The 26310-nt window shown below is 57.4% G+C and overlaps 2 protein-coding genes across 2 annotated transcripts in view; one reads left to right on the top strand and one right to left on the bottom strand.

Annotated features, from left to right (window-relative positions):
• Window positions 1-877: 877 nt before the first annotated feature.
• EPHB4 (EPH receptor B4) lies at window positions 878-17247 on the top strand. Its single transcript, XM_081255510.1, has 17 exons — window positions 878-1412; window positions 4098-4168; window positions 4423-4710; window positions 5405-5801; window positions 6827-6982; window positions 7166-7498; window positions 7852-7976; window positions 8485-8650; window positions 9950-10052; window positions 10248-10312; window positions 10420-10533; window positions 10656-10903; window positions 13478-13693; window positions 14005-14154; window positions 14568-14761; window positions 14955-15110; window positions 16203-17247. The coding sequence occupies exons 1-17, from the start codon at window positions 1361-1363 to the stop codon at window positions 16330-16332; spliced, it is 2964 nt and encodes a 987-aa protein (XP_081111636.1). The 5' UTR covers window positions 878-1360; the 3' UTR covers window positions 16333-17247.
• A 2254-nt stretch (window positions 17248-19501) lies between these two features.
• Window positions 19502-26310, bottom strand: part of ZAN (zonadhesin) — a gene marked incomplete at both ends in the record, with an annotated part of 42924 nt that continues 36115 nt past the window's right edge. The window contains 14 exon segments of the mRNA XM_081255149.1: window positions 19502-19542; window positions 19634-19671; window positions 19775-19874; window positions 20727-20867; window positions 21397-21535; window positions 21641-21840; window positions 22256-22395; window positions 22664-22837; window positions 23149-23323; window positions 23517-23646; window positions 24165-24183; window positions 24185-24410; window positions 24749-24890; window positions 25405-25616. Coding sequence (XP_081111275.1) covers window positions 19502-19542; window positions 19634-19671; window positions 19775-19874; window positions 20727-20867; window positions 21397-21535; window positions 21641-21840; window positions 22256-22395; window positions 22664-22837; window positions 23149-23323; window positions 23517-23646; window positions 24165-24183; window positions 24185-24410; window positions 24749-24890; window positions 25405-25616 — 1877 coding nt within the window.

The following is a 26310-nucleotide window of genomic DNA, read 5'->3' as shown; positions in this document are numbered from 1 at the left end:
AGGGGGTGGATGGCGACGAGAGGAAAGGCCCTCCCAGCCATGCCGAGGGCCCCCAGGAGCCCGACAGGAAACAGCTTCAGGAAAGACAGACAGCAACAGCCCCGGCCCGAGCCCCAGGGGTCAGGACTGAGGGTGTCGCGGAGCCTTCCTAATCGCGACGGTGAGAGTGAGGACCATGATTTGGGAATCCGTCTGGGCCCCTCACTCTCTCGGACCCAACTACCTTTTATTTACCCTTGCTTCCTCGATTTTCTATACTCCCCATCTCAACCCAGGTGCCCCTCTTCCTCCGCACATTTTTCAGCGCTGCGTTGCGCGCACAGTAGGTCCCCAATACTTAATGTTTGTTGAATGATTGTGTGAACGTTCGCTCCAGGCGTATCTAAGCTGAGACCTCTGCCTTGGGGCCCGCTGGGCCACCCTCCATCTTCAAAAATTCCCCCAAACACGGTCCCCTGCGCCAACGAGGGGGTGGTGGGTGAATCCAGGAGAAGAATCCGAAGTCCGTAGGAGGATCGGATAGGGCTTCGAGCGTGCGGCCCTCCATGCTGCGGGGTGTGTTTCTCTGCTCCCTGGTGTCTGCCGGGCTCGGACCTGCTCCGGGGGTCCCTGGGCTCCAGCCTCGACACGCGCGGTCCGGATCAGGGGCGCACGGCCACGGGGCAGGTCTGGGCGGTCCCCGGGCTCCACACCCGCCGCCCCTCCCCCTTCTCCAAACTTTCTCCCAACTTCCCGACCTGCTCAGCTCGACGCCCCGCTCCGCTTCCCTCATGAATTATTCAGCAGCGCGTGCTCCAATCAGCACGCCCCGGCCCCCTCGCCTAGCCTGGGCTGGGGGGTACCTCCCCCCGCCCCCCGCGCGCCCCTCCCTCCCCGGCCAGGCGCCGCCCGGCCCAGCCCCAGCCTGCTCGGCCCCGCGCCGCAGTCCCCTCCCTCCCGCTCCAGTCCCCGCTCCGCTCCCACCCTCCCTGCCGGCGCGGAGCGCAGTCGGCCCGGCGGCGCGAGCAGCGCCACTCCAGGGAGGGGGGAAGACCGCGAGCGGCCGGCCCACCCCCAGCCACCCGGGGCGGGACCCCGAGGCCCCGGAGGGACCCCGACTGCAGCCACGTCTTGCTCTGCTCGCGCCCGGCGCGACCGCTGCCAGGACGCCCCCGCCCTCCCGTCTGCGCGCGCGGCTGGGACGCGGGGCCACACCTGGGCGCCGCCACCGGGTGCCCGGAGCGCCCACATGGGCCCGCGCTGAGGGCCCCGACCGAGTTCAGCGCGGGGAGTCGACGTCCACCCGCTCGGGGGGGGTTAGACCTGGGGGGGCTAGCGCCCCCCAAACTCGGATCGGATCCAACCAGAGTGAGGCGGCGCCATGGAGCTCCGGGCTCTGCTCTGCTGGGCTTCGCTTGTAGCCGCTTTAGAAGGTGAGTTTCCTTGGGGTCACCCCGCCACTTCTGGGGCCCCCTGCCACTTCTGGGGCCCCCCGAAGATGGGCCTCGGGGTGGAAGGGCCAACATCTGTCTCCCCCAAACCCGGCACCCCAACAGCGAACACTCCGGACCAATAGTGCTAGCCCGGGAGGGGGGCGGGGAGGAGGCGGCCCAGCGGGGAGTGGAGTTTTCTTTTGTTTGGGAAAGAGATGGAGGCGAGCTCCGTCCCGGGACATGCCCCGGTCTCGGCTCCCCGCACTCTTACTCCTGACTCCAGACGCCCTTGGCAGCTTTTCCTTTTCTCTCCAGTTTTCTACTCCAATCTTCGAAACTCTCTCCAAAGTTTCTGTCCCCTCCTCCCACCTCTGCCAAACAGGAGGAAACATTTCTGGAGGACAAGGCAGAACTTTGTGCTAGGCCATAAAACTAGCCCGCCCCCCCATTCCGGAGCATTCACACCTTGACCCTACAATTCCACACACCGCCGTGGGGATGGCCACCTTCTGCACTCACACTCGAAACCTCCAAATCTCTCCCAAAGCCATGGCCCCTGCGCCAGGGAGGCCCCTTCCCTGGTTTCACCAAGCTGCACCCCAGCCCTTTAAATACTATCTAGACCCTGTCCCGGTCCCACCAGAGTCCTTTCCTCTAACCCTAGGCCGTCAGAAACTGACCTACACAGTCCTCGTGTCCCCTGAACTCAGCTTAACTACTGTCTACTTGTCTCTCTTAAACTTCTATTTTTTCTGCATTCCCCCCCCCCGGCCAAAATGTTACTTTATCCATGAGTCTCTGCTCTCCCCCCAGCCCCTAGAGGGGGAGCCAAGAGCCCTATAAACCCTCCTCCCATGGCCCTAATCTCCTTTCAATGAGCTGCCTCCTTCCCCTCCTTCACTGCCTGGAATCAAAGGGGTCTCTGGGGAGTGGGCCATGGGGGGCTACTGAGGAGAAGGAATCAAAGGCAGTTAGAAACCCCTCTCCCCCAGGCTGGGCAGTGCTGCTCTGGGCTGGGGATCAAAGGCTGGGTGTGGGGGAAGAGGAGAGACTTGCTGGGCTCGGGGAAAGATGGGGAAAGAACTGTGGGAGAGAGAGGGGAAGGTAAAGCAGAGAGAAAACCCGTCGGGATGATGTGTGGTGAGAGGGAAAGAAAGATGCAAAGAGGAACAGGGAGTAACTTCTAATTTCTATCACCTCACTGCTTTCCGGGCCCGAGGCCCATGCTGAGTGCTTTATGTTTTCATGGTTCCAACAACCCTGTGGGTGGGATGTATTGTTGCTCCCATTTTACAGATGAGGAGACTGAGACAAGAGTTCAGTCTTTTATCCAAGGCTCTGTGCCCCTGGGATGGTGAAAGGTGGGAGACAGAAAGCAGAGTGACAGTCAGAAAGAGAAATGGAGGTGGATGGAGAGTGGGAAAGAGAGGTGAGAGGCAAAAGAAGTGACAGATCAAAGAGAGAGGGAGGCCGGCAAGACGGAGAGAGGGTGAGAGAAAGTGAGCCGCTCAGAGCGCCTGGGGCAGCCTGAAACAGAGACAGTGTGTAAATTGGAGACAGGAAAACACTATCCAGTCTGGAACAATGGAGGGTGGAGACGGCAGCCTCTATCCGCCCCCTTCCCAGAACCCGGGCATCCTGTCCCCAGCGTGCTGGGCTCTCTCCTGCCATCCATGGGGGCCCAGGCCTCACCCCCAGCTGCCTGGCCGGGGTCCCGCCTGACCCCTTGCCCTCCGTGGACATCACCTGGTCCCTGGGAGGAGGCTACCCACCCACCTGCCTTCCCTTCTCTCCTGCAGCTCCCACCAGTGGGGGGGGGCCCTGGTCCCAGGTGTGCTGCTGGCTCCCCTGGGGGCCCTCTCTCGGCTCCTCCCAGGGCAGGCCTGCAGCACCCCACCCACAAATCTCCGAGGGGATTCCCCTACCCTCCCTCCTCAGCCGGAGGGGGGGGCGGGGCGGACTGTGCAGTTTCTCCTAATCCCCACCTTCCAGCAGAGCCCCGCCCCGCCCCTCCCCAGAGAGAAGCCAGAGCAGAGCCAGGTGTGCTCACCCCCCCATACACACACCCCTAAAATCTCCTCCCCTTTTCCTTCCCATAACCAAAGCCAGATGTGAGGCCTCTGCAGACAGGGGCCAAGGGCAGGAACCCAAGCGTCCTGGCCTCCAGCACTTCCTCTTCCGAGGGCAGCTAGCCGGTGGGGAGGGAACGGGGGTCAGGGCTGGGCCTCAGGAGGTCAGCACCACCTTCAAGGATCTGAAGGGCTGGGGTGTTTGGTCTGAAGGGGGGTGGGGACGGTGAACGGACTGCAGAGGCTGAGGCAGGCCCTGGCGGGAGGGGTGTCCCTGTATCCCACCTCGGGGTGAGGGTCAGGTCTGGGCTCTAGTTTAGCCCTTTCTGAGCTGTTTGCCTTTTTCCCCTTTTAGCATCTGTGTCTCCCCTTCTTCTCTGGGGCACAGCAGTTCACAGAGGCCTAGATCTGGGAGTCCCGGAGGTCAGCTCTGTGCCTGTCAGCTGTCAGGGGCGGGGCTGGCACTCAGAAAAGAGGCTGGAAATCTGGGCTTGCTGGGGGGGCAGAGGGCAGGGCTTGCTCCCCTCCTCAGCCTGTCTGTCTCAGCTCCCAGGGATCTGGGCTTCCTGGTGTCTCTCCCAAGCTCTGACTGACTCTGTCTGTCTGTCTGTCTTAGAGACCCTACTGAACACAAAATTGGAAACTGCCGATCTGAAGTGGGTGACATTCCCTCAGGTGGAGGGACAGGTAAGAGCTGGGGCTTGGAGGGAAACTGAGGGAGGGGGGCCACCTGTGCTCCTGCTTCCCAGGCCACACACACACGCACACACACCATACCACACCGCACACACACACACCACACACAGCCATCGCAGCAGCCGAAGCAGGTATCCTCTGAGCCCTTGCTCTCCAGGGGTCCCCCCAGCCCCTCGTGGCTTTATGGCACTGACCTTCACCCACCCACTTAGCAACCCCCAGGCTGACCACCCTTCTCCCCGCAGTGGGAGGAGCTGAGCGGCCTGGATGAGGAGCAGCACAGTGTCCGGACCTACGAGGTGTGTGACGTGCAGCGCGCCCCGGGCCTGGCCCACTGGCTGCGCACGGGCTGGGTGCCCCGCCGGGGCGCCGTGCACGTGTACGCCACGCTGCGCTTCACCATGCTGGAGTGCCTCTCCCTGCCACGGGCTGGCCGCTCCTGCAAGGAAACCTTCACTGTCTTCTACTTTGAGAGCGACGCGGACACGGCCACAGCCCACACGCCAGCCTGGATGGAGAACCCCTACATCAAGGTACCCAGGTGCCCCAGGCCAAGGTGGGGTCTGGGGCCGGCCTGTGGTCTAGAGGTGCTGAGGGCTAGAAGCAAGAGGCCGGGTCTGAGGAGGGAAGACGGTGGTCTGCTAGGTGGAACAGCCTTTCTACTCCATGTTCTGGGGTCTCCCTACACTTCCCCATTCTCTGAGTACACTTCGCCCCTTTACAGCCCCCTGCCTTTGCACCAGCTGATGCCTCACCCTAGAGTGCCTTCTCTTTGCCTCTCCCACCCAACTCCTCGTCTTGTAACTTCCAGCTCCGAGGTGCCCCCTGGGACGACTTTGCTGATGTTCCCTGCCCTGGGGTCCCGCCTGCCATAGCACTCATCATACTTTTAATTTATCATTAGCTTATCAGTGTTTCCTTCATTTCTGTTTCCTTGGCGTGGAGTCCGGGGCCTGGCACAGAGTAGGTGTTGATAAGTGTCTGTAGGATGAGTGAATGCACAGAAAGGGGGTGCAGGACAGCGGCTGGATGCATCATAGGAGCTCGGCAGGTGTTAATGGACAATGTTGGGGCCTGCAGGAAAGCGTACGTTGGGAAAGGTGGAGAGAAGGTTCTGGAACAGGAGCCAGGCAGGTCAGGGAGAGGGTGAGCTGGGAAGAAGACAGTCCAGCGGGGTCCTGGGGGAGTGGAGGACAGCGGCAGTGAGTCTCTTCCCCAACCTGGCAGGTGGACACAGTGGCTGCTGAGCACCTGACCCGGAAGCGCCCCGGGGCCGAGGCCACCGGGAAGGTGAACGTCAAGACACTGCGTCTGGGCCCGCTCACCAAGGCCGGCTTCTATCTGGCCTTCCAGGACCAGGGCGCCTGCATGGCCCTGCTGTCCCTGCACCTCTTCTATAAGAAGTGCGCCCAGCTGACTGTGAACCTCACCTGCTTCCCGGAGACCGTGCCTCGTGAGCTGGTGGTGCCCGTGGCGGGGAGCTGCGTGGCCGATGCCGTGCCCGCCCCTGGTCCCAGCCCGAGCCTCTACTGCCGGGAGGATGGCCAGTGGGCTGAGCAGCCGGTCACGGGCTGCAGCTGCGCTCCAGGGTTTGAGGCCGCCGAGGGGAATACCAGGTGCCGAGGTGAGGGCCAGCACTTCCCCCACAAAGCTTGCCCATCTCTGCAGGAGGCACTGGCTGGTACCCTGCTCTTGGATCCACTTCTTAAATTTCCATTTTAAAAGTTTTTTATTCTCCTGGGCACTCAGTTACTGGAGGGCGTGTTTTCAGGGCCCCCAGCACAGTTCTGAGCTCTCCATCATTTCCACACTCATTCTTCTAACTATCTCCAATTCCTTCCTGGGCTGTGGGACTGTCCTCAGGGCTGGGGGACCTTATTGGACTCAGAGGACAAAGGCTTCATGGTCTGTAGTCTTTTTCATTATGGTTTCGTCTAATTTACTGATACTGAATTCTCACGTAGTCTTTTCTCCAGAGCAGAGTTTCTTAACCTGGGTTTTGTAGATAGAATGTAGGGGATCTGTGAACTTTGGTGGAAGGGGAAAAAAATGACCATTTCTTTGCACTCATCTTTACCTAAAATTGGCCACTCCTCTTACGGAGTGTCAGCCACGGCCCAGCGGTCGAGCAGGACCTGAGACTTGGGCCCCATTCAAATCCTGGGTGTTTTCACAGCCCATTAGAGATGATGCAAGAATGGCAAAATGTTGTTTTTCGCTCATCGTGACTTCAGTATTTCCTTGCCTGTCAGCCTTGCTGCTGTATCTTGTTAGTACAGAAACACACACATTGCTGTGTTGCAAAGTTTCTTCATGTTTTGATCACTGTATTTTCAGTTATTTGGTTTTCTTGGTAATCTGTGTATTTTGTGGTGTGCATTTAAAATCATTCCTCGGAGCAGGGGTCTGGGTTTCACCAGGCTGCCATGCAGTGGCCGGGGGTACACGTCAGGGTTCTGACCCCTGGTCTGGAGGGAGGTCTTCTCCTCTTAGAAGTGAGGTTTCTGAGCTCCTCCCTCCCTGCTCTCCCTTTTGCACCTCACGCAACTTTAATAGCTGCCGAATGTCCTTTTTTTGGTCCCCATCCCCCACCCCCACCCCACTGCTGAATGTCTCTGATGCAAGTTTCTGATGGACGCTTTCTCGCAGCCTGTGCTCAGGGCACCTTCAAGCCCCTATCTGGGGAGGGGTCCTGCCAGCCGTGCCCAGCCAACAGCCACTCCAACACCATTGGCTCACCCGTCTGCCAGTGTCGCATCGGGTACTTCCGGGCCCGCACAGACCCCCGAGGTGCACCCTGTACCAGTAAGTGGCCAGTGACCCCTGGGGTGGACCCCCGACCCCAGTCCCATCCTCCCACACCTTCCTCCTCTTGACCCTGGCCTGGTGCCCGGCCAAGACAAGACGTCAGTATGGCTGCCTGTCTGTCCCACTGCCCGTGCCCTGCCCGTCTGCTCAGCCTCTGCCTGATGTCCTGGTCTCCTGCAGCCCCTCCGTCTGCCCCGAGAAGCGTGGTTCCCCGCCTGAACGGCTCCTCCCTTCGCCTGGAATGGAGCGCCCCCCTCGAGTCGGGAGGCCGAGAGGACCTCACATATGCGCTCCGGTGCCGGGAGTGCCGCCCCGGCGGCTCCTGCACGCCCTGCGGGGGAGACCTGACCTTCGACCCCGGCCCCCGGGACCTGGTGGAGCCCTGGGTGGCCATTCGTGGGTTGCGTCCTGACTTCACCTATACCTTCGAGGTCACCGCCGTGAACGGGGTGTCCTCCTTAGCCAGCGGGCCAGTTCCATTTGAGGCTGTGAATGTCACCACTGACCGTGAGGGTGAGACTGGGGGCTGGGGGCAGGGGGCAGCCTGTGGTCGGATGGGAGAGGTGTTGGTGGGAAAGGCTCGCGAGGGATATGGACAGTCTAAAGGCCTGAGGAGGAAAAGGCAGCAGCTGGGAGTGGGATCCCCAGGAAATAGAGTGGGTCAAGGCCTTTGGGGCAAGAGGCAGAAAGAGAATTAGAAAGATGCAAAGGTGGACTGGAGAGTTCAGGACGGGGCAGAGAGAGCCAGAAGGAATTCCGGAAACAGCTGGGGGACCGAGACAAGTGTGGCCAGTAGAGGAGGAGCTGGGAAAGATGAGAGACAGACCTGCCACGATCAAGGGCCCCAAGGTGTCTGTCTCTCGCAGTGCCGCCCCCAGTGTCCGACATCAGGGTGACTCGGTCATCACCCAGCAGCTTGAGCCTGGCATGGGCTGTTCCCCGGGCACCCAGCGGGGCAGTGCTGGACTACGAGGTCAAGTATCATGAGAAGGTGAGACCAGGCCCCGCCCCAGGGTTGGGGGTGGGCAGTGGGACCCGCTCCAGGGACCAGGACGCCTGAATTGCAGTCACCTGCCACATCCTAGCTAAGTGACCTTGTGTCAACCCCTTGGCCTCTCTGAGCTTAATATCCTCATTGTAAAATGCTTAGGATAGGACTTCCCTGGCGGTCCAGTGGTTAAGACTCTGCTTCCACTGCAGGGGGCATGGGTTCGATCCCTGGTCGGGGAACTAAGATCCCGCATGCCACACGGCGAGGCCTCCCCACCCCCCAAAATTGCTTAGGAGAATGGAACCTATCCCACAGAAGCGCTACAAGGATTAAATGATATAATTAATGCAAAACACAAGGCACAGTGCATACATAAGTGAGCACAAAGGCCTCACCTGCCACTCAGCAGGCCAGAGATGCTAGGGACGGAGGCCCAGGGCAGGGGGAGGCAGAAAGAGCAGTGGAATCTGGGGGCCCTGGCTCACGGCCAGTCCCCTCTCCTGAACAGGGCGCAGAGGGCCCCAGCAGTGTGCGGTTCCTGAAGACATCGGAGAACCGGGCAGAGCTGCGGGGACTGAAGCGGGGAGCCAGCTACCTGGTCCAGGTGCGGGCGCGCTCCGAGGCTGGCTACGGGCCCTTCGGCCAGGAGCACCACAGCCAGACCCAGCTGGACGGTGAGCCCGGGGAGCAGGATGCGGGTGGGGTTGGCTGACCCCACCAGGCGGGAGGCCTTGGCTCTGCCCTCAGGACCCCCAAAGCCACAGTCCCATGCTTCTCTTGCTCTCAACCACGAGGCATTTTGGCCTGGGGCTAAGATGTAGAAACCAAAACCAATAGCTGGGTGTGAAGGCCAGCTCAGCTGCTCTCCAGCTATGTGACCTTTAGCAAAAACTTGACCCCTGAGCCCCAGCTCTCTCATCCAAAAAAATGGAAATATGAGGCCTCTCTCACAGGGCTCCAAGGATTAACTGAGGTGACACTTTGATAGTTTTTGTATGCTGGCCCAGTGGTTTTCTAAACCTTTGAAATTTTTTAAACAATTTTAATGAGATATGACTCATACACCATGATTCACCCATTTAAAATGTATAATTCATGGACCTCCCTGGTGGCACAGTGGTTGAGAATCTGCCTGCTAATGCAGGGGACACGGGTTCGAGCCCTGGTCTGGGAGGATCCCACATGCCGCGGAGCAACCAGGCCCGTGAGCCACAACTACTGAGCCTGCGTGTCTGGAGCCTGTGCTCCGCAACAAGAGAGGCCGCGATAGTGAGAGGCCTGCGCGCACCGCGATGAAGAGTGGTCCCCGCTTGCCACAACTAGAGAAAGCCCTCACACAGAAACGAAGACCCAACACAGCCAAAAATAAAAATAAATAAATTTTAAAGTAAAAAAAATAAAATAAAATGTATAATTCATTAACTTATAATATATTCACAGAGTTGTGCAACCATCACCACAATTAATTTTAGAACATTTCAGCACCTCAAAAAGAGATGCTTATAACTCTTCCATTACCTCCCAGCCCCTGGCAAACACTAGTCTACTTTTTGTCTCTGTAGTTTGCCTGTTCTGGATCTTTCATACAAATGCAGGCATACAATACGGTCTTTTGTGACTGGCTTCTTCTTTTACATGGCATAACGTTTTCAAGGTTCATCCGTGTTGTAGAACATATCAGGACTTCATTCCGTCTCGTGGCTGAAAAATACTCCATTGAATGGCTGTGGCCCATTTTATTTATCCACGCGTCCGTTGATAGACATTTGGGATATTTCCACTTTTTGGCTACGAACCTTTTCATTTTTAGCCTTTGGAACCTTCTGTTCAAGTGGGACTTTTTGTGGTTACCAGTATTTATAACAGAACAAAATCAAACCCACCAAGACTGGGAAACTTCTTTGCTTGCCCTGAGGGACTTGAGTGGAGCCCACGGGCCCGCCGGGTCCCCCTGATCACCAGTTCTTCTCCAGAGCATGAGAGCTGGCGGGAGCAGCTGGCCCTGATTGCTGGCACGGCGGTCGTGGGCGTGGTGCTGGTCCTCGTGGTCATCGTCATCGCTGTCCTTTGCCTCAGGTGAGGGCTCTGGGCACCTGGAGGCCCCTGCGAAGCCCCGTGTAGCTGGCCACCTGCCCTCTTGCTCCAGGGCAAGCCTCCCCTGATGTCCCGGGAGCCTGTTTTCACCTGGAATCTTCTCTGATTCCCATCCTCCCCCTCTGGGAACATCGAGACGTGTGGCTCAGTTTATCTCTTCTTTCCCATCGGCTACAGGAAGCAGAGCAACGGGAGAGAAGCTGAATACTCAGACAAACACGGACAGTATCTCATTGGGCACGGTGGGTAGGCCCATCCTCGAGGAGATAGGGCTGGGGTGAGAGCTGTGAGCCAGGGACCCGGGCATCTGAATGCAGTGGTGGCTGACAAGCCCCACGTGATTCCTCAGGTACTAAGGTCTACATTGACCCCTTCACTTACGAAGACCCTAATGAGGCTGTGAGGGAATTTGCAAAAGAGATCGATGTCTCCTATGTCAAGATTGAAGAGGTGATTGGCGCAGGTGAGAGGAAGACGCCTGGGTGCCCGGGTGGGGGTGGGGTGGGGGGAGGGACTGCAGGGCCGGACCTGGGTGGGGGTCGGGGGGCAGGGGAGGAGAGCTGACCCTCAGCCTCCTTCCTGAAGGCGAGTTTGGGGAGGTGTGCCGGGGGCGCCTGAAGGCCCCCGGGAAGAAGGAGAGCTGCGTGGCCATCAAGACCCTGAAGGGCGGCTACACGGAGCGGCAGCGGCGGGAGTTCCTGAGCGAGGCCTCCATCATGGGCCAGTTCGAGCACCCCAACATCATCCGCCTGGAGGGCGTGGTCACCAACAGCGTGCCCGTCATGATTCTCACCGAGTTCATGGAGAACGGCGCCCTGGACTCCTTCCTGAGGGTGAGACCCCCTGCTCCCAGCTTTCCACATCCACCCTGTGCTCCCGCAGTGCAGCCAAGGAGCTCAGAACCCGGGACAGACAGTGGGTCCCACATCACCGCCCCTCTACCCTTCATTCTCCACCAGGGAAGGTTGAGTCCTGGGATTGGTCTCCCTGTGGGGCCGGCTGACCCTGGGATATGGAGGGGTTGTCATCTGTCCTCGTGACAAATATTTACTGAGCGCCTCGTTGTGTACCAGCCCCTGTACTGGGCCTCGGGAGATAGAGCCGTGAGCACCTCTGCTCTTGGAGAGCTGGTGGCGTAATGGGGGAGACTGAAGATTAACAAGTACAAACAAGGTTTTACAAAAAGTAAACGTGATTTCAGATGTGAAAAAAATGGAACAGGATCATAGAAATGAGAGAGAAGAGCTCATTTTTGCTACCTTAACAAAATTGTATGAAATTTTATTATTTTTTAAACTTTGCCATGCATCTTCTGGAAAAAAACAAAACTTTCTTTTTTTTTGGCTGCTCCACGCGGCACGCGGAATTTCCCTGACCGGGGATCGAAGCCGCTCCCCCTGCAGTGGAAGTGCGGCGTCTTAACCACTGGACCACCAGGGAAGTCCCCAAAACGTTTTTCTACATAGCAAAGTAACATTGCGTTTAACAGAATTACAACAATTCCTTGGTATCACCTAATGCCCACTTGATACTCATAGTTCTCTAGTTGTCCCCAAAATGTCCCAGCATCCAGTTCAGGATCAAGCATTGCACCTGTGGTTATTGTTTTGAGCCTTTTCTACATCTAGGACAGTCCCTTGCTGGGGTTCTGATACACTGAAGGGCTGGGCCACTTGTCCACTTGAATGTCTTATCTTCTGGATTTATCGGATTCTTCCTTGTGGGGTCATCTAGCTTGTTTCTCTGTGTTTCCTGTAAGGGAAGCAATGTCTAATGTTGTGATAAGTTCAAAATTAAACTTCTGTGGCCAGCCTACATCAGGGGGAGCCGTGTACTTCCCGTGGCACCGCATCAGGAGACACAGGCTACCCGGCTTCCAGCACGAGGGATGCTGAGGCAGACCCTGGAGTAGTGCCAGGATGGCCTGACCCTCCCTTGTGGATACGGGAGTCTGTTCCATTGTCCGGTTGCAGGAAAGGGAAGGGGGTCTATCTTAGAAGAGATGACGTTTGGGTAGATGAGAAAGCCAGCCATGAGAAGGTGGGGGGAAGCGTGTCGGGGGCAGAGAGTAGCAACCCAGGGTGGGCGGGATCCCAGCCTGTTTAAGAAGCAGAAAGGCCGGCGAAGCTGAACCAGGTCAGCAGAGGAGTGATAGTGGATCACCTTGTGGTTGGCGGCTGGGCCTCGTGACCTTAGAAATTTGGATGTGATTAGAAGTCTGAGGGGAAGCATTTCAGCAGGAGAGGGAGGTGATTTAAGGAGATCTCTCTGATGGATGATGAGGGATAGGAGCCAATGAGAAGACTGGCATCATTCAGGCCATGGGGGCTGCAGTGAATGCGCAGAAGTGGCTGGTTTGGGGTGCGTTTTGGAGGCACAGCCAGCAGAACTTGTAAGCCATGGATGCGGGAGACTCCGAGGTCTCTACCCTGAGTGTCTGGAAGTGAGTCCACCAGCTGAGATGCGAGGCGTGGGGTGGGTGCAGGCTTGGAGGATGGATTCAGAATTCGGTTTCTGAACTCTGTGTTGCTGGCCCTGAAGGGCTGCCGAGGGTCCCCTGCATGCTAGCTGAACCCAGAAGACGGGCTGAGTTAACTGTCCGTGACTGGTTGGCTTACCTGGTGAGAGCCAACTCTATAAAGCTCCAGGTCGGGCTTTAGACCTTGGTTTTGGTGCTGTGGTCACTGATCACACCCAATTCCTCACAGTTCTCTTGCATCCTGCATACAGTTGGTCCAGGAGGGCTGAGTGAGACTGTGGGAGGATCAGCACCAACACATGCATCTCCACCTGTAGAAGGGTGGCTTCAGAGCACACTCGTAACTGTCAGTGCTCTGTTGCTGTCAAATAAAGAGAACATAGATCAAAAGCATTTGTTGAGTATTTCCTGGATGTAAAGCACTGTACTAGGTTAAATGGAAGAAAATCTTAAAATGTCTCCTTATAATCTAATTACGAGAGACTGAAAGCGAATATTTGAAAGTGGGACAATTTTAAGCATTGTGTCACGATACCATAGTAAGAGCTGAGAGAACTCAGGGTAAAAGAAAGGAGGGAGGGACTTCCCTGGCGGTCCAGTGGTTAAGACTCCGCATTCCCAGTGCAGGGGGCCCGGGTTCGATACCTGGTCGGGGAACTAAGATCCCGCATGCATGACCAAAAAATAAAATAAAATAAACCGTCTATAGATTTCAAATAATAAAATCAAAAAATAATAAAATAAATAAAAATAAAATTTTTTTTAAAAACAAAGAAAGGGAGTGCTTTACCTGGGATGTCAGCAGGCCTGTCCTACAGGTGGGTCTGCAAGTTGGGTCTGGGAGGGACAAATACTGTTTAGAACATGGAAGAAAGGGGGAGCGGTGGGTGAGCTGTCCGAACCATGCCCCCACCATGTCCATCTCCAGCTGAACGACGGCCAGTTCACCGTCATCCAGCTCGTGGGCATGTTACGGGGCATCGCTTCAGGCATGCGGTACCTTGCTGAGATGAGCTACGTCCACCGAGACCTGGCTGCCCGCAACATCCTGGTCAACAGCAACCTTGTCTGCAAAGTTTCAGACTTTGGCCTCTCCCGCTTCCTGGAGGAGAACTCTTCTGATCCCACCTACACGAGCTCTCTGGTGAGGCTGGGACACAGGCATATGAGCTAGGTTCTTAGGGCCAGGTGAGCAGGGCAGGTTGGAAAGTTGGGAGGCTGAGGGATTGACAGCTCTGGTCCAAGACAGGATGTAAGAGTGGACCTTGTCGGGGCAGGGGGGTCAGCTTAAGGAACCTGGCTACCAGGTGTCTAGGAAAAGAACAAGAGTTGGGGAGCTGGGTGTTTGGGTCCCAGAAAGAAAGGAGGCCCGAGCTGGGGGAAACGCAAAGGTGGGAGGCAGAATGCCTGAGTCCTGTGAGTCCCTCGGCTCACCTTTTCCTCCCCCATCTTTAGGGAGGAAAGATTCCCATCCGATGGACAGCCCCTGAGGCCATTGCGTTCCGGAAGTTCACATCTGCCAGTGATGCCTGGAGCTATGGGATTGTGATGTGGGAGGTCATGTCATTTGGGGAACGGCCATACTGGGATATGAGCAATCAGGATGTAAGTGTCCTACCAAGCTTTCCTGGAACGTCCTCTCTCTTGGGATATGGGTGGTGGTGGGGGGAGTTGGTTCTCAGCTCATCACTGCTTGGTCCTTGAGGTGGTGAGGGTGGCGCTCTGAGGAGCTGATCTCTGTATCCAAGAGTTCGATACAGCCTATCTGGTCGCAGAAGGACACAGTGATGGAGGGCAGCCTTGGGAAGTTACATGTCTGGATCATAGCTCAGGAGCTTCTGGGACGTTGAGCCACAGCCAATGGCCTCGGCCCTGGCCAGGAGCACCCCCCAAATCTGCCCTTCTTGGGGGGCTGTAGCAGCCATCCCAGCGTCTGTTGAGTCGCCATTTCCCTGGGGTCCTTTGGCAACCTCGTTTTCCCTGACGTCCTCAGCCAGTGCTTCTGCCTGTCATTCCAGGTGATCAATGCCATTGAACAGGACTACCGGTTGCCCCCGCCCCCAGACTGCCCCACCTCCCTGCATCAGCTTATGCTGGACTGTTGGCAGAAAGACCGGAACGCGCGGCCCCGCTTCCCCCAGGTGGTCAGTGCCCTCGACAAGATGATCCGGAACCCTGCCAGCCTCAAAATCGTGGCCCGCGAGAATGGCGGGTGAGGACCCCAGAGGATGGGCCCTCTTTCCTGCACTCTGCCATTCCCTGAGAACCTCGCTTCCCCCCGAGAAGTATCCGTCCCTTTGGTGGTATGTGGGATGGTCCCTGTCCACCTCTCCAGGGCTGGGCTCTGCGTCCGCACCCTGACACAGGCTGGTTCTCAGTGTGTCCTCCCCATCCTTGCCTCCCAGGGCCTCGCACCCCCTCCTGGATCAGCGGCAGCCTCACTATTCAGCTTTTGGCTCTGTGGGTGAGTGGCTTCGAGCCATCAAGATGGGAAGATACGAAGAAAGTTTTGCAGCCGCTGGGTTTGGCTCCTTCGAGCTGGTCAGCCAGATCTCCACTGAGTAAGTTGTGGCAGGAGATGGAGGTGGGGGAGTGTTGAGGGCCAAGCAGCCAGGAGGGGTGGTGCCTGGGGACCAGAATCAGGCCCACAGTTTCAGCAGGGGCCTTTGGGGTCAACTCCTGGTGCCAACTCTGTTTTCTAAAGCCCCTCCCCTGCCAAAGCAGTAACAGCTGCAGCGGCTGAGAGCCCCAGGATTCTTCCCGGTCATCTGTGCCTGCCTCACCCCCTTGCACCATCTCAGCCCGGGGCCATCTCGCTCGCACCTCGCAATCTGTATCTATCTTTGTGCATCTATCTGCATTCCAGACCCTGCTCTCACATTAACGATGTGGTCAACTCTGGATGTTTTCCCACCCATAAAAGGAGAAGGTTGGACTAGGTTTTGGAGGTCGTTTCCAGCTTTAATGTTAAATGGTTTTATGATTCCAACGCCTCCCAAATACTGGTTTTCCCTAGCTGGCCTCTCCCTGGTCCTCCTTTCTGCCTTTCCATTTCTCTCCCAACGACTCTTCTTGCCCCAGGTTTGAATCACAGAAATAGAAGGAATATAAATCCAGACACAGAGGGTCCAGGAGGCCATCCCTCTCCCTGGAAGGCAGGTCCCGGGCCAGTCTGCCCCACCACATCTGGGCACCTCCTCCCTGACTTGCTCCAGTCTCGCCTTGACACGGGTTCCCTGACACGAGTTCTTGCCCTCCATTTCTCACCTCTTCTTTTTTCCTTATCCCTGTCTCCCCGCATCAGGGTGAGGCTGGGAGCAGTTTGTTTTTGTCTTCTCCTGCCCCTTCCTCTCCACCCACCCAGCTCTTTCTTTCTCTTTCTCTCTCTCTCTCTCTCTCTCTCTCTCTCTCTCAGCCCGCCCCACCTCCTGCTTCTCGACCCCCGCGGGTACCTAGCTCCGCCCCTTACTGCGGCTGCGCGGAACTGTGGCGGCTCCTAAATCCTCCGGAAACTGACTGGCAACTATTAGCGTCAGCCCCCTTCCCCGCCGGCCATTCTGATTGGCGGACAATCCCGAGGCGAGGATGGGGTTTCGGTAGGAGAGCCGCCCCGGGAGCCCAGTGGCCTCACCTAGCTGTTCGTTCTTCCCCAGGGACCTGCTCCGAATCGGAGTCACTCTGGCGGGGCATCAGAAAAAAATCCTGGCCAGTGTCCAGCACATGAAGTCCCAGGCCAAGCCTGGAGCCTCAGGAGGGTCGGGAGCACCAGCGCCCCAGTACTGACCTGCGCCTCCTCGCCTAGCCCCCCAGCTCTGGAGCAGCAGGGACTCCCACGCTGGGGACACCGCTCCCCTTATTCCTGGGGCAGAATCGGGTGGGGACCCAAGAGGCTCCCACCCCCGGGCCCCACTGGATTGCACTTTGAACCCATGGGGGCGGGGAGCTGGCAATTTGGAGAGACGGGATTTGGGGGATTTGGGGATTCTGCCGTATGGGAGTGTAGAAATCTGACGCTCCCCAAGCGGGGAACCCCAAACTGAGGGTGTGGGAGCCCTTCCCTCGGGATTGGGTCTGACCAGAGGAAAAGAAGTGCCCGGAGTCTGCCAACATCCCGGGGGTGGTTGGGCACAATCCCCACGGCCTCCCTCTGATCCCCAATTAGAGCCCCCGGTGGCCCTCCTCACGTTGAAGGGCAGCGACCCTGCAGACCAAAGAGAAGGGGGGACTAGCCTGCGAGTCGTGAGGCAGGAAGGGGCGTCATGGCCCAGTGACAAAATCATCGGACTTGGATGTGCCAACCTTGCTGCTGTCCACCGAATTCGGTTTTCCCTTGTAAATGCCCCTTCCCCATCTGCTGCCTTCATATTGAAGGTTTTTGAGTTTTATTTTTTGTTTTCGGTCTTATTTTTCCTTCCCTTTTTTTTTTTTTTTAACCGTCCTTGTAACTTTTTGTGTTAGAGGGGACCTGTTTATTGCCTCCTTTGCCCAAGTTGAAACAGGGACCCATCGTTGTGTGTTTCCAGAACAGTGCCTTGGTCACGCCACAACCCCAGACATTTCCCTGCCCCCCCCCAAGTACCCCTAAGCTGTGTCCATGAGGGGGTGTGGGGGGCAGTGGTGGTAGAAACAAGAGACAGACACTGGTGCTTGGAGGGGTTCTTAAATTATATTTAAAACAATTGTTTTGTATAAATAAAAAAATGGGAAGTGTCCTGGCTCTGGGGATGATTGGGAGTGGGGTTGGGTGGGGGGATAGACTTCTGTGGAGGGTGGGGACTGCTGTGAAGGAGCTTTTGAGCCAGGCTGAGAGGGGTTGGAGGTCTGGAGACGGGGCTGGGTGCTTGGTTCCCAGCCCCACGGTGTGTTTGAGGTGGTAGGGTGGGGGCAGTGGAAGATGAGTCATCAGCAGCTGCTTCTAAAGGCTCCAGATGGCTCTGCCAGTAGCCTGGGGCACCTCCTGGATGGGGTTGCCCTCCCTCCCCTGCCCTGGTTCCCTAGCCCTGGCAGGGGGCTTTGTGAGGCAGGGGAGGCCTTGAGCTCAGAGCCCTGCCCTACAGCTCCCTGAACGGGGGAGGGGGGAATCGGGTGGAGGTCCAGTCACATGAAAGAGACAGATGTGGGCCAGATGTTGACAGCTGGGGTTGGTTTAGAGGCAATGTGGGGGGAGTGTCTGCATTGGCTGTGGAGGAGGGGCAGAGGCTGGAGTGGAGGACGTGGACCCCCCCACAAGTACACACACACACACACACACACACACGTGTACAGACAGTGTGCTGGGTTGGGAGGACAATTCCCCCTTTCAAGATGCTGCCCAGGCAGGTTCTCCCAGCCTCTTGGGAAGGGAGGGGAAACCACCTGAGTATCTTCCCCTAACTTCTCCCTCCCAAACAGGAAGATGAGATGAGGATGGGGGTCAATCCCCTTAAGTCTTTCTCAGCATCTTTGGTCTCCCAGCCTGCCCGCCCCAGGGGACAACTGCAGGGGGAGGCCTGGACCTGGTCAGGTTTGTCAAGCTGGTGCAGCCCTGCCATTTCTGCATCTCAACTGACCCCTGTTGTCGTGTTGGGGTCAGTACAGGACCCCAAATCACAATCTCTGCCTCTCCCAGCCCAGGAAGCCTCCGGCAGTGATCCTGTCCCTGATTTCCTGCCTCTTCAACTGCCTTCGGGAGTATAATTCTCTGGAATCCTCTGTCCCCTCCCTCGATGACATGGCCCAGGTGTTGTACCCCTAAAAGGGGGTGGGTGGGAGTCCGTCCTGCTGATGATAGCGGGGGGTCTGGGTCCCCCTACTTCTGGAAGGAGGAAGTCTATCTCGAGGATGCTGGTCCAGGCCACCTCCTTCGCTGCCAACCAGACATCCAGGCTTGATAAGGAGACCTTAGCTGGGTGAGGGGAGGAACCAACATCAAGGGGGCAGGATATAGATGAAGAACAGAGAGGCAAAGGGTCAAAGCGCAGGAGAAGGGAGCTCAGTGGGGGCAGGCATGCCGCTGGGAGCCCCGTGACGTCCAGCCCAGTTCCAGAATGCCTGAGCCTTCCTGTCACAAGCTCCAGAGTGTGAGCTGCTCCCCTCAGCTAAGGGGCAGGGTGGCCTGGCCAGGGGCACCCCTCCCTTAGGGCCCTTTCCCCAACAACTTGGGTCTTGCTTCCTTACATGAAGGTGGCTGCTGGGGTCATTTGGAGGACAAGCACAGAATAAGGATTCCTCTCTAGAACCCAGGGTCCTGCCTGTTTTGGCGTCCCCTGTCCTTGGGGGTCCCACATCCTGAGCGCCCCCAGTTGACAACCTTCTTTTTCTTCTTAGAGCCCAAGCAGGATGTCCCACCCTTTCCCCCAGGACCTGCCTGGTGAGAGGCACGAGGCACAGGGGTCAGGGTGGGAGTGTTTGCACTTTGACCTTTGGCTGAGGTGAGCTGCTCACTCCTAATAGGATGGAGCTCCAAACTCCTCCCAAGCCAGCCCTCAGACTCCACCCTCAGTTACCATAGGAACCCCAAGGCCCTTTTGGTCACAGGCCGGCCGGTTCACCCTTTGGAAAAAGCCACATTCCCAGTCCTTAGCCTCTGCCCAGCGCCTTAGTCTCATCATTAGAAATGTAAAACCTCAGGATCACCTTTCACTACCTGCCGGTGGCGAGCTCTGAGGCCAAGTCCGCCAAGAACGAGGATTCCTGGCGTGAAATCTTTTCTCCTGTATCCCCTAAGCCGGAGGGCGGGTGGCCCACCCTCACGTGGCTTTGTCTAAGGGACAGACAGCCCCTCACCTCCTCAGACCTCTGTTCCCCTTCCTTCTGGACACTCTGTGGAGCCCCCAGCCCTAGACCCTCACACCCCATCTCCCTCCTACTTCTCCCCTCAAGACCCCCCTCACAGAGCCTTTCTCCACCAGAACCATGTACAAATTACATCTCAAAAATAAATAATTTTATGTCTCCTTCTTCTGTGGACAACTCAAAACTGAGCAACTTTGAAGGCACGCTCTGGAGCAAAATCTGAGGAGAAAGCGAGAAAACCTTGTATTAGAGGCAGACTCGACTTCCCGGAGCCAAAGCTGTGGACGGTGGGGCTGGTGCTCACCGGTACCTGGCAGCTTGTCTCTGGTCTGGCTGTGCATTTTCTCCCTAGAGGGCGTGGGGAACAGACACCAGCTTGAAGGTCAGCGCCCGCCCCCCATGTTTGCTCTCCTACCAGCCGCCCCTCCTCTTCCCCTTTCCTGAAACTCACCTCCTCCTCTTCCTGGAAATGCATTCTCTGGTCACTGCTGACACTATGACCAGCACAGGCACCAGCAATCCCAACAGGATGACCACAAAGTTGGAGGCTTCTGGGGAGTGGGGAAGAGAAATAGGGATGTGGGATAGGAAGGGGTGGCAGAGACACTCCCCTTCAGTCTTTCGCTGCCACCCTGGAGGGACTACATCCCCTACATCCCTGGTGGCTGGTTCTCCCTCTAGGAGGCTGCTGCTCCCAGGGGTTTCAAGGCCTTGGCACTGCCCTCCTGCTTCTGGACACAGAACTCTCATGAACCTTCTAAGGGGATGTTTATCCAGTTGGTCCCTGGAGTCCAGGGTATTATGTCGGTCAGTGCTTCTCAAAGAGTAGCCCAGGCATCACTTCCATCGGTCACCTGGGAGCTTGTGAAAAGTGCAGATCTCTGGGGCCCCCTCCAGACCTACTGAATCCAAATCTCTGGGGACAGGTCCCGGAATGAACAAGGTAAAGGAGACAGCCCTGCTCCACCCCGATCTCAGGCACGAGGATAAAGTTGGAGAACGGCTGGCCCAGAGGCTCACAGGAATTACAGTTTGGGATGGAGAATACCAATAAAAGGTACTGGAGGCTCAGAGGGACACAAGAGAGGGGAATAACAGCAGGGTGAGGCATACAGATCTCAGAAGTGGGGAGCTGAGGATCAGAGAGAAGATTCCAGAGTGTGTGGGTAGGAGATGGGCAAAGGGACTCTGAGATACTTGGAGGACACTGATCCGGCTAATCTGTAGGGATCATATTATAATATTATATTATTATATTTCATATAGTAATATATGACATGGATACTATACTATCTATTATACATCTATAATATTATAGGTTAATATAAATATGGGATAATTCTGCGGCCATTGTTTGTGGGGAAGGGGCTGTGAGGATACAGGGCCTGGGATGAAGTTCTTGCCTGGCTTTTTGGGGGGTGGCACATCCCGAGGCTCCATGCAGAGGTGTCCCCCGTAACCAAGCTCACACTCACAGGTGAAGTGGGTTCCCTGCTCCCGGCACCGACCATCATTCTGACAGGGGTTCTGTAGGCACGGGCTGTCTGCAAGGATGGAAGGGGTTGGGAGGGGGGTTTTGAGAGGACACCCACAGCCAGGGAGAGGGGCCTGGGGGCTGGGACGCCAGGGAAGAAAGCAGCAGCTGACAGAGACTCGCCAGGGTCTGCTGGCCAGGTTTCCAGTCCTGGCTCTACACGCCCCGAGCTCTGGGGAAACTGCTTACCCTCTCTGAACTCCATTTTCTTTACCTATAAAGTGGGGATGCTGTGCTTACCCCCAAGTGGTGAGTAAGGACTAAAGGAGATCCTGGGAAGCTAACGCTGGGCAAAGGGCCCAGCACAGTGCCCGGCAGAGAGCAGAGGCTCAGAGAAGGCAGGGCCTGTGCCTTTGCCACTCCCGAAAAAGACAGTGGGATCGCATGGCACGAACTTCCTGACACTGATGAGATGGAGTACCAGGCACAGGCCTGGGAGGTGCTCCTCGGTCCAGGCACACCTCCACCCTCACCCCCACCCCCAGCCTGCTCCCAAGGGTATGAGGGCAGCTTGAAGCCAAGGGCCGGTCCAGGCTCACCTCGGAAGCAGCCACTAGTGAGGTTCCCCAGGGTGCAGATCTCCCCAGGGCTGCAGCTGAGGGGCTCACACAGCAGGACCCCTGAGCTGGCACAGGTGCAGCGCTGGGAGCAATACTCAGTCACGAAGCTGTCACCCTGCTGGAGAGGGAGAAGGGGCGGGAGGTGGGGTTCTGGTTCACCTCCAGAGTCTGGCTCTCCTTGTGCATCTCTGCTTTCCCGAGGCCTCCCACTTCCAGCCCGGACCTGGTAGTAGATGCCATTGTTGGTGCAGCCGCAGTGGGCCAGGGGGAGGCTCTGGGCACCACTGTAGATGTAGCCTGGGAGGCTGGCACAGCCCTCCACACAGGGGCCCTTGCAGTCCCTGGGAGCCGCCAGGGTGTCACAGGAGGCTGGGCAGGGTGTCATACAGCTCTGATAGACGGTATTGGCTGGACACGGCAAGGCTGAGGGGACAGAGGGCACAGAGTCATAGTCAGAAGGTGGCTGCGCTGGGGCTGGCCCCCCACGTATGGAGAACGAGGTCACCCAGCAGAGCACAGAGCTTGGTAGAGGCAGGGGAGCCAGAAGAGTGGACCAGATTTACGTGTCTTTTTGTCTGTGACACCAGCGCATGAGGTGGAGCAAGGATGGGCACCGGGGTGACGGGATGACGGGGTGACGGGGCTGAGGCTTCGGGTGAGGGCACAGAAGGAGTTAGCTCGGGAGGGCGTTGACAAGGGGAAAGTTCAGGGCTGGGGGAACCAAGGCAGGAAGCCAAGGTGCGGGTACCGGTGGGGGCTCAGAGCAGAGCAGAGGGTGGAAATGGCCAGGGCGGGGGAGGAGGTCAGGAGTCCGCTGCTGGGGAAGTCAGGGCTTCACCGCAGTGGGTGTGGTCCCGCCAGCTGACTGGGGCAGCGCCCGCCTCCTGGCAGATGATGGCGTACCCACTGAGGACCTGGCAACGTCGCTCGTCCTGCTCTTTGGGGTCCCGGGCGGCACACAGATCAGACACACAGTGCCTGGGGGGATGGCAGGGACAGTTGGGTGCTGTCAGAGAGGGGGAGGTAAGGAGACCTGGCCCCACAGAAGAGGCCCTGGAAGCCCCACCAGGCTGTGTGTGTGTGTGTGTGCGTGTGCGTGTGCGTGTGTGTGTGTGTGTGTGTGTGTGTGTGTGAGACAAGGTACCAAGGCCACAGAGAGAACTGTGCCCAACAGAGAGCCTATCAGAGAACAGGCCCCAGGACCTGGAGAAAGGCCATTCCCACGTGTCCTGGGTCCCCAACTCACTCCAGGAAGGGTTCTGGGGCCACAGGGTGGTGGCAGGCAGCGAAGGGGCCCTGGGGGTCCACCAGCACCCTACACGCCCGTGTGTGCTCGATGAGCTCCAGCTGCTCTGGGCTGCATTCTGACACATTAAAGCCTGACGCCTCTTCTTCTTTCACTTCCTCTTCTTGTACCTCCCTGGGGCAGAGATAGTGAAGGGCCAGGTGAGGCCCACCATGGCTGTGAACTTAGGAAGAACCGGGGAGGAGATGGGAGGGGAGGGCTCAGGCACAGACCGGGATCCACAGGGCAGGTGCCCCACAGTCAGTGAGAGGGGAAAGAAACGATGGGATTAGGAGAATCAGGCCAGTCTGAGCCCTTGACCTCGGGGTTCACTCCTCTGCTGAGGATATGGGGGTGAGCAGGGTGTAAACAGATACTACGGTGTCACTCATCGCCCCTCCACCCCCGGGCCTGGGCCTCCCTGCTCAGAGCCCCAGCCCTTTCACCTTGAGAAGCGGGGGAGGCCTCCCTTGGTCTTCTTCACCTCCCAACTGTTGCCAAAGACAAGGAGGTTCTGGGTGAGGGCACCGCTGGGCAGCATAAAATCATTCCTCTTGTTCTGGTCGTAGTTGCCGCACAGGCCGCGCACAAGCCCCTGGTACGTGATGGGCAGGGAGATCACTGCAGTAGGAAGGGGGCCCAGAATTGAAACTCCCCATCTCGTCACTTCCCACCCCTCCTGGGTCCTCCCCTGGAGCTCGGGGGCCCCACTCCCAGGCAGAGGTCCTTTCACCACGCTCGGCCCAAGATGCGGTTTTCCCTACCCCCATCTTTGGAATGTCCCTTTGGCCCTCCAGTCCCCACACTCAGGTACCTGCATTGTTCTTTCCACTGAAGCTGATGACCAGCTCAAAGTCTGTGATCAGATACAGGCGATGGCCCCGCATGGTGACCCGCAGCTTGTCGTTGGGCTCGTAGGGGACGGCCATCTTCTGACCGTTGACCTGGAGAAGGCAGACAGGAGCGGCACGGAGGCCTGAATCAAGGTGACCCTCTGCTGCTTTGGCCTCTGTCTCTCTGCACATCTTGGAACCTCTCGGTGCCGTCATTCCGGGGAACAAGATACCGCAGGAAGCTTTGCTACCCCGAGTGGCAAAGGCCTCCCTGAGGTCTGCTCCTGTTGGAGCCTCAGCCCCTTCCTTGCAAAGAAACTGGCAGGTGGCAGGTGGCAGTACAACTGCCCTTGTACTTCTTCAGCACAGCTCCACCCTCACACTGCGTGAGCTTCCCTTCTCTCTCTCCCCCTGCCTCTCTTCCACCTTGTGTGTAATCCCACTGCCCTCCTCTGCCCACCCCCCAACCCCCAAGGAGGTGAGTGTGGCACTGATTCTGATTTCCAAAACCAGGTAGCCTCTGCTGGGACCTTCCCAGGGAACACAGAGTCCTGGCTTCACCTGCTCCAGGTGGCCTCCCATGGCCCGACCTGCCTCCCCAGACCCTCCCGGCCTGGCCTGGCTCTTACTACAAGTCCCAGTTCCGTCGAGCTGGACTGTGTAGCCGTAGACCATCACGATGATTTCGTGCAGGAAGATGGGTTTGAAGGACGGATACACCTTGTTGCGGCCCTCCACGACCAAGGGCTCCACCCCATCAGGGAGCACGTCCAAAGTCTTGATCAGAAAGTAGGACATGCGGCCCGGGAAGCGGTAGCTGAGGCCATCAAATGTGTGGTAACTGGGGTCCCCATAAATTGTGCATTGCTCCGACTCTGAAAAGAAGGGCCAACGCCCAGAAGGCACCCTGAGCGATGTAACTGCCCCAGAGCCCCTCACCTGCCTGGGGCCTCCTGTCACCTTCCCTCTTAGCCCTGGGATCCCCGTGGACTTGATCTTCCACTTTCTCCCTCTCCCAGCTTGAGAGGATCTCCTTGTCTGGTTCCCTCTTTTTGCCCTTAAGATAGCAGATCCCAGATAGGATCATGCAGGTGACCAGGGAGCTGGTAAGAGCCTGAGAGCCTAGTTCCACCCCTGCCCGCGCCGGGTCCCTCCCTCTCCAGAGCCCCCAGCCCAGGCCCCTCTGGCTCCACCTCCCCGAGGGCCCCCTTACTCTCGGGTGCGCAGTAGTCTTTGCCGTCCTCGTTGGGCTGGCACTGGGAGCCCAAGGGGCAGGTGAAGGGCCAGCACTGAACGGTGCCCGCTCTGCAGGCACACCTCTTGGAGCAGCCTCTGGAGAACCAGGACTTACCCACCTACAGACGCCGCAGGAAGAACGGGGAGTGAGAAGGGAAGGGCCAGCTCTCTTTCCTTCAGGACTTCAGCCTAAGCCTACAGTCTGATGGCTCACTTGGCTCCGGCCAGAGGCAGTCCCGGTGCCATCTGCACCCTTATGGACCTGTACCGCCCCCTAGAGGCATTGTGCTCGGTGTGTCTCACACAAGCTGCTCAGGAGGTACTGAACCCATCTTACAGATGAGGAAACTGAGGTCACAGAGGTCCCCTGACTTGTGAGTGGTACCATCAGGATTCAAATCAAAGCCACCCTATTGGCTGCATCCCTGTGGTTTGCATTTCTCAGTCCCCAAACCCAAACCACGTACCCTCTAGCCCAGGCCTGGCAGGAGGCCACCCTGCCCCATCACCAGCCTTCACACCCAGGGCCAGCGGTAGAGGCGTGGGTGGCCCAGGCCGAGAGAGGCACAGGAAAGGAGAACATGGCATCCTGAAGGTGTGTTGCCCCCACCCCTACTTCCTGCCCCCACTCACAGGGAGGGAGTTGCCCTGGGCGTCCCTGCAGCTGCACTGGCTCTTGGGCACACACTGCTGTCCACTGAGCACGTAGCCGGGCTCACAGATACAGCCCTCCTCGCAGGTGGAGGGCACTCTGGAGCCTTTGCACTGGCCTTCCGGGTCCCAGCAGGAAGGAGGGCAGGAGGGAATGCAGGTGGTGTAGACACTGTGGGCGGAGCAGTCCAGAGCTGGAGGGGTGGCGGGGGGAACACTGACTGAGCGTGGGCTGTGTGCTGGCTCCGAGGACAGAAAAGAGCAAGAATGGTTCTCCCCGCTCAGCGTGGGAATCCGAGGTCAGCCAGCAGCTGCAGCAGCGCGACCCTGGTGCATCTGGTCAGTAAGCATGTGACTGGCATGTGTGTGTACGAGGTGTGACAGGAGCACAGGGCAGGGAAGTATCCACTGTGCTGGAGGAGCTAAATAAAGTCCTTTAAGTAGAAGTAGTTGCAAACAAATGGAAATGTTCACAAATGGGAAGATGTCAGTCCTCCCTAAGTTAATTTAATTATTATTATTATTTAGTTTTTTGGCCACGCCATGCGCCACATGGGATCTTAGTTCCTCGACCAGGGATCGAACTTGTGCCCCCCATGGAAGCACAGAATCCTAACCACTGGACTGCCAGGAAGTCCCTCCCTAATTATACATTTAATACGATCCCCCAAAAATACACCAACAGGATTTTGTTTTGTTTTTTAATAGGACAAGATGATATTAACGTGGAAATGAGGATATAAACAAAGCAGAAAAGCTGGGAAAATTCTAAAACAAAACAAAACAAAAAACTGGAAAAAAAACAACAGTAGGTAGTGTATGTCCTTACCAGAAATCTAAACACTATCTAAACTCTCAATGACCACAGCATTGCGCTGCTAGTAAATG

This window comes from Mesoplodon bidens (assembly GCF_964165515.1).
Source record: "Mesoplodon bidens genome assembly, chromosome: 15".
In the NCBI taxonomy this organism is placed as follows: Eukaryota; Metazoa; Chordata; class Mammalia; order Artiodactyla; family Ziphiidae; genus Mesoplodon; species Mesoplodon bidens.
The sequence above is the reverse complement of the archived record's forward strand: the minus strand, read 5'-3'. Positions and strand labels throughout refer to the sequence as shown.

Coding starts and splice junctions, on each gene's coding strand:
- EPHB4 (XM_081255510.1), top strand. CDS start 1,361: ATGGAGCTCCGGGCTCTGCTCTGCTGGGCTTCGCTTGTAGCCGCTTTA. Junction 7,977..8,484: donor AGGTCAAGTATCATGAGAAG/GTGAGACCAGGC, acceptor TCTCCTGAACAG/GGCGCAGAGGGCCCCAGCAG. Junction 8,651..9,949: donor CAGCCAGACCCAGCTGGACG/GTGAGCCCGGGG, acceptor GTTCTTCTCCAG/AGCATGAGAGCTGGCGGGAG.